Source organism: Ischnura elegans, chromosome 2 (genome assembly GCF_921293095.1).
Source record: "Ischnura elegans chromosome 2, ioIscEleg1.1, whole genome shotgun sequence".
NCBI classification, from domain to species: Eukaryota; Metazoa; Arthropoda; class Insecta; order Odonata; family Coenagrionidae; genus Ischnura; species Ischnura elegans.
The window spans coordinates 81,330,768-81,336,767 of NC_060247.1; the positions used below are offsets into that span (position 1 = coordinate 81,330,768).

At 35.6% G+C, this 6,000-nt stretch overlaps 1 protein-coding gene across 3 annotated transcripts in view; it reads left to right on the plus strand.

The window, feature by feature from the left end:
- The window catches only part of LOC124154062 (1-phosphatidylinositol 4,5-bisphosphate phosphodiesterase), a 92,226-nt gene extending 86,998 nt beyond the window's left edge, over nucleotides 1–5,228 (plus strand). For all 3 annotated transcript variants that reach the window (XM_046527563.1, XM_046527564.1, XM_046527562.1), the window contains exons 22-23: nucleotides 1,514–1,760; nucleotides 2,520–5,228. In XM_046527563.1, coding sequence (XP_046383519.1) covers nucleotides 1,514–1,760; nucleotides 2,520–2,588 — 316 coding nt within the window. In that variant the 3' untranslated portion in view covers nucleotides 2,589–5,228. The remainder of the gene's footprint in view (nucleotides 1–1,513; nucleotides 1,761–2,519) is intronic.
- The last annotated feature ends 772 nt before the right edge of the window (nucleotides 5,229–6,000 follow it).

The window sequence follows — 6,000 nt, forward strand, 5'->3', positions numbered from 1 at the left end:
ACCGGCATTTAGTATGCAAAAGTTTCGAATTTCTAAGACGATCTTTCGTCCATTTTCTTAATCCCTGAGATATGAGCCAAATATTTTTTTTTGTAATAAATGGTATTGCGTCTTTGGTATTGCTTTTGCATCAGATATTCAGCGCCCACTTCAAGCACCAGGTCTGAACTTCCGAGGCTAATCGGATGAAAGTATTATTTATCTCTCCTTGAATTACTTATCCCCGATCATATTTTTACAATGATCAGGTGCCAGATTTTTTAAGGTGCTAACTAGACTAACCACCTCAGGGAAATGAGGGAAAACCTCGTTCGGGGAAAGAAATGCTGTATCTCTTCCTTAGCTTCCTTCGTCGGCTCTATACCTTTGAGTGCTGGCTGAAGTGTTTCCCCTTCCCCATTCCCTTAGCAGCCACTTCGGCGCCTGGGTATTCCATCGATTCAGTCGTTTTCCTAGAATATCCAACGGCCATTTGAGACCAAGAACGTCAGAGCAGCTGAGGATCGTCTTGACAACACAAAGGTTAATTTTTTGAGTGTCAATCGCCGTGATATTTTGTGAAAATTTTCCTTTTCTATTGTTTTTTCTCGACAATTTGTGATTGTGTGCTAGGTTGCCCTTATTAAATTTACGTTTTGAAATATTCAGTGATCGAAACTTTCTCTGCAATATTTCATTTTATTCGTAGTACACCAATATCCATAGATGCATGTACTGACGGCCTTCATTTGTTTCTTTCTCGAGCCAGTTCCATTAACTTCCTTGATGTCATCCTTGGTTTTCCCCAAGTGCTCATGGTTTTCCTCAGGGGACGTTTTGTTCAGTTCTTCCCTCCATTATAAATCTCATACGATCTGAGGGCTTTATAACATGGCCTATCCAATGGCGGATTTAGGGGTCACAGGGGTCATGACCCCCCAAAATTTTATCAAAAATTTTAATTTTTACTACTTTAAGGTTGAGTTGTATTTATTGTAGAGCGTAGCACCCCCTGTGCCCCTCTCCCCCCTCTCTTATACATACTTCCTGGATCCAGGTCTTGACCCCCCCAAATTTGATGCTGAATCTGCCCTGGGCCTATCCACTGGGTTGTCCTCTGACAACTGGTTTATTTAAATATTATGACTCACTTTATTCTCCTATTCTATCGACAACCACCCAGTGGCAGATACATATGGGGGGCCCAGGGGGTGTGTGCCACCAGTATTACCAAACATTGCAGAACCGCAATTGTAACTTTTTAATATCATAAGATGGCATTGTCTTGTACATGCGAATAATCAGTTCCAATAAAACTTTCATAGAATTTGAATGTGACTTGATTATTTTTTATTTCAGTAAAATTATAGGTAACTCATGCGCCCTCCTTGAGTATTTTTTTGTATCCGCTACTGCAACCACCTCAGTTCTCACTCTATCCTTCCATTAGATCTTAAGCACTCACTTCTAGCACCAGTTCTGAACTTCCTAAGCTAATTGGATGAAAATGCTATTCATTTATTGTTGCTTACAGGGAGATTAAGGAGATGAACACGAGGCAAGCAAAGATCTCCGTGGAGACGAGCAAAGAAGTTGCTAACGACAAGACCCTCAAGACAAAGGCTGAGAAGGACCGAAGGCTTCGAGAGAAGAAGCAGAACAACACAAAGAAGTTCATGGACGAGCGCAAGATGGCGACAATGAAACAAGCCAAGGAGAAGGAGAAACTCAAGAAGAAGCATGAGAAGGAGATGGAACAGCTGACCAAGGACATTCAGAGTGTGAGTAACCTACAGTGTAAACCTCACCATGATTAACAGGAAAAATACCTTCTGCTCAACCAGTCTTTTTTGGTGGCAGATTGCTTTGTTATAACTTTTGCTGTCATCTTGAAATATTTGGTGTATAATAAGTAGATCCTGAGCAAAATTTGCCTTTATCTAAAATTTGAATGTTTTTCCTCAGTAGGTAGGTATTCTCTCAGATGTATTTTTTTTATTTTGGCAAAACTCTACCCCACTTATCCTAAAAATTTCATAATGATTGCGTGAAGTTTTAAACAAATAATATGACATCAAAGAAAACAAAAGATGAGGGAGGCATGCGTCCACTTAACATGTTGAAAATTAATTCAATCCAAAGTAATTTTTAGACTCAATTTCTCTTGGAAACTATTTAATTTGTAAAATTTGCAAGCTTTTTCAATTATTTATGACTTATGAGTTAATATTCATCGTGTAATACAGTTAGCAAGGTTAAAATGATAATTACTCTCTACTTTTTTCATACCAATGATAAAGTGATTGGTTTTTCATCCATTAATTATCATAACATAATGGTATTATGGGCCATTCTAAAATAAACTATTTTTGTTTATGTTGAAATTAAAATAATTACGTCTTCATTAATGAAATATTTAACACCATAATTGTCTAATAAAGTTATGAAAAGTGCCGAATAAATAACCATTATTTATGGCCCATGTATGTATTTTTATGTTGATTGCATAAATTAATTTGACTTTCTTTTATTCATTACAGCTCATTGAAATGTACAAGAATGAAGAAATTGAGTACGAACTCTCATCGAAAACAGAATTCTTTGTCTAAAAGTTGACTTCCGCCTGAAGAAAAAGAATTATTTTTATTTATCAATACCCAAGTCAGTATTATTGGATAGCCTCCTAGTCTCATTTCATTTTTATTGTGTTCCTCCGAGTAACTTTTGTAAGCGATGGTTTATTGTTTGCATTGTAATCTGTATGTTATGAATTTTTCTGTGAAATTCACTATCTTTTCGCATAATGTGCATTGGTGGCAAAAATGTTGCCAGATGCTCTAAGTCAGTTTCACCAAAGCTATTGTTATCATTATTCTTATTCTTTAAGTGGGCCTTAATTTCTTGTCGTAAGTCAACCATGTGCTTCTTTGATTGTGATTACTGGTGAAGTCATATTGCTGTTTAAAATGTACCTATGTATGAATCATTGTATTGAGGTTGATTCCGAGCCATCCTCTTAAAATTCTGAGAGAATATGAGTGTGGATAGAAAGTTTGTATTTAAAGATCAGCTGATGGTGCCAAGGACCAAACACTGTAACGTATGAACATGGCATCTCCTATAGTTTGTGTAGGTATCAATTAGGGGTGTAACTTGTTGCTTATTTTCATTGTTTTGAAATGAATATTGTGTGCATGAGATTTTTCTATTGAAAGCGATGAAAGAGTCATTTAAGATAATGTTCAAAACATTTGTTCCATTTTTGATATAGTTAAATTAAATATTTGCATGAAGTTTCAGTAATATATATTCGAGAGAATGTTTGAAAATCATTGTTTAAATTGCTTTATTAGGAAAAATTCTCATTTCCTGGCCTGTTGAGAATGTTGTTTTGTGGTTATGCATTTTTAAGAGAAATCAAATTCATTGTGTATAAGATTTCTATCAGGAAAGAAACATGCCTAAGTGCTTCCATCAACCATCTGATAAGTTTTTTTTCTAATTTATTGCAATATTAGATTTTGCTCTTAAGAGTGCTTCAATGATTATCTGATGCCAAAATGCAGTGTGGCGATTATTATTGGATTTCTGTGGTCGTTTCTCCATGATTTCTTCCAATTCAGCATCTTGAAAGACCAGTGTTGTTATTTCGTGATGTGGATGTCTCATTGTGATGTGGGAATATGTAAAGAGTTATTCAGAGATCAATAAGTTTTTTTTGCTGCTTCAAAGCTTGTGTTTCTGAGGCTGATCAGAGTAGCAGGTTATTCCGAAACGATAAAATGTGAAAGATACAGTTGCCTATGTAGAGATTTCTGGAGAGGGCATTAGCTAAAACCCCGACCATTATCAGGTGAGGAGCTTACAGGAAACACGGTAAACGTGGTAGATTATAATGGTGGCCACATCTTGGAACAGGCTTCCTTTGGTTTCACTTTTATGCTTTCCGGAAGCCTCTACAGTTTTCACTCACACAATTGGGTGCCCCTTAGCATCTGCCTTCATTCCACCAACTTAGATTCATTCTGGTCTCCTGAATCACCCCTAACTCTGTCAAAATCCTTTGATTTGATATTCTTATATCGCCCTTGTGTAGGATTGCATAATTTGTGTCCTCTGCCCAAGCATCAGTTTCCTCATTGATTTCTTTAGAGATCATTTTTGTACCATTTCCCTTATAAGTTCTTTATACCAGACTTAACTTCATTGCAGTTATGGTGAATTACTTTATATTGGTTTCATTTGTCATTATATTAGGGTGAGCAGTGATATTAATGCGTGATTTTATTTGAATTTCAAAATTAGACATCTTGGAATGTATCGTCATGCCAAAGGTGCCAGCAAAACATGAATTTAAATGGATTACACTAATTATGAATGTGGCTTTTGTAGACAGAGTAGCAGCATTTGTCTACCTTTTAAATAAAGCCAATGCTGTTATAATATTGATGGCCTATTTACATGTGTACAAGGATTTTGTAGTAAGCAACATTTATTATCTGTTTAGTTTCTTCATAATATTAATTGATTCACAGCATTTTGTCATCTTCATATTCTGGGGAAAGAAAAAATAGTGGAGTGACAAATGAAATATTAAATAAATTACAGCAAAGGAATAAGTACTTGTGCATGTACAGAGGTGAAGTATCCATTACATGTATGTACAACATATATCTAAATTTCTGGGTTAAAAATTTTGGACAGTTTTGAAATACTAGCTATCGTAATAATGTGAATCAGTTACCCTGCTCCATTCAAATGATTTCTATTTGTCTATACCCTTATGTGAAAAATGAAATCAATTTTAATAATTCTCTTGGTGATCAGGCATTTTACTAAATTTAATCGAGTTTTAAGGTATAACTACAAGTGTTTTTAATGGCTTTTCTTTCCATGAAAACATTTGTGGCCACGGAAAGGCAAGAGTTTACTGGAAAAATAATTTATTACGAAAATTTTGGTCATGTGGCTTTAAATACCTATTTGTAGTAAGTTAAAAATTCAGCTTCCTTGTGTGAATTGAATTTCATGAATGTAGGATATCTCAAATCATTCATTCTCATTTCCTTAGAAACTACTCTGTGATCATCGAAATTCAAAGTACCAACCTCCCCTAGATATGTTGGAATAAGCGAATATTTTGAAGACTCACGTGGGCTGTTCTTCTTTTATTATTCCAAGTAATTCATAAAAATTGTATTTTTTAAAATAGTACCATATCAATAAAGCCCTTATTCTTTATATCAATATTATGGCATTTTATTTGAAAAAAATGTAAGTTTTATACTTTGAGTGAATTTCCTTGATGGCCGCAAGAACACCTTCCATCATGCTACAACATTGTCTTATAAAAAAACTTTGATACCTGTGTAATACACCCCTAAAAGTTTACCTGTTGAAGGAATATGAATTTGGGTACAGGATGAGGAATATTTGGTTATTTGAAGGAAAATTATTTGCTAACAGATTACTTCGACCAGTGTAATCCTTCCAGGAGATGCAACAATATTAGCCAATGCTAGGATATACATGCAGCTAGATTGGTACATGGGAAGGACTTAGATAAGGAGAAGCTTTTTGTCAGCAAGGGTACTCCCATCCTGGCTGGGATGGGAGTACCCTTGGTACCTTCAGCATTGAAAGTTAACTTTGCCTTTGCAAAGGAGTAGGGCATAGGCTAGTTTCTCATTGTGAGGAAGGAACTGCTGAGTGAGGGAAGGCAAAGGCAGTAAGGCGAATCTCATTCTTTTGGTTCGATTTGGTTCGTCAATGCCAAGTGGTAATTACAACTTTTTGTGGACTCCTGGAGAAAGTAATGAAATAATACATACTTTTTTTGTACTATATTATTGTATTATCTATATACTCACTTCTGACTGCCTCAACCATGCAAATGTTTGGGGGTGAATGAGACGAAATGCGAAAAAAAGTCATTGAATCGACTCCCACTAAAATCGTCCGAAAACCTGGGAAAAATTGTCCAAACGCTACATTTCCTATCTATTGCAGTGTTGGGTGGCA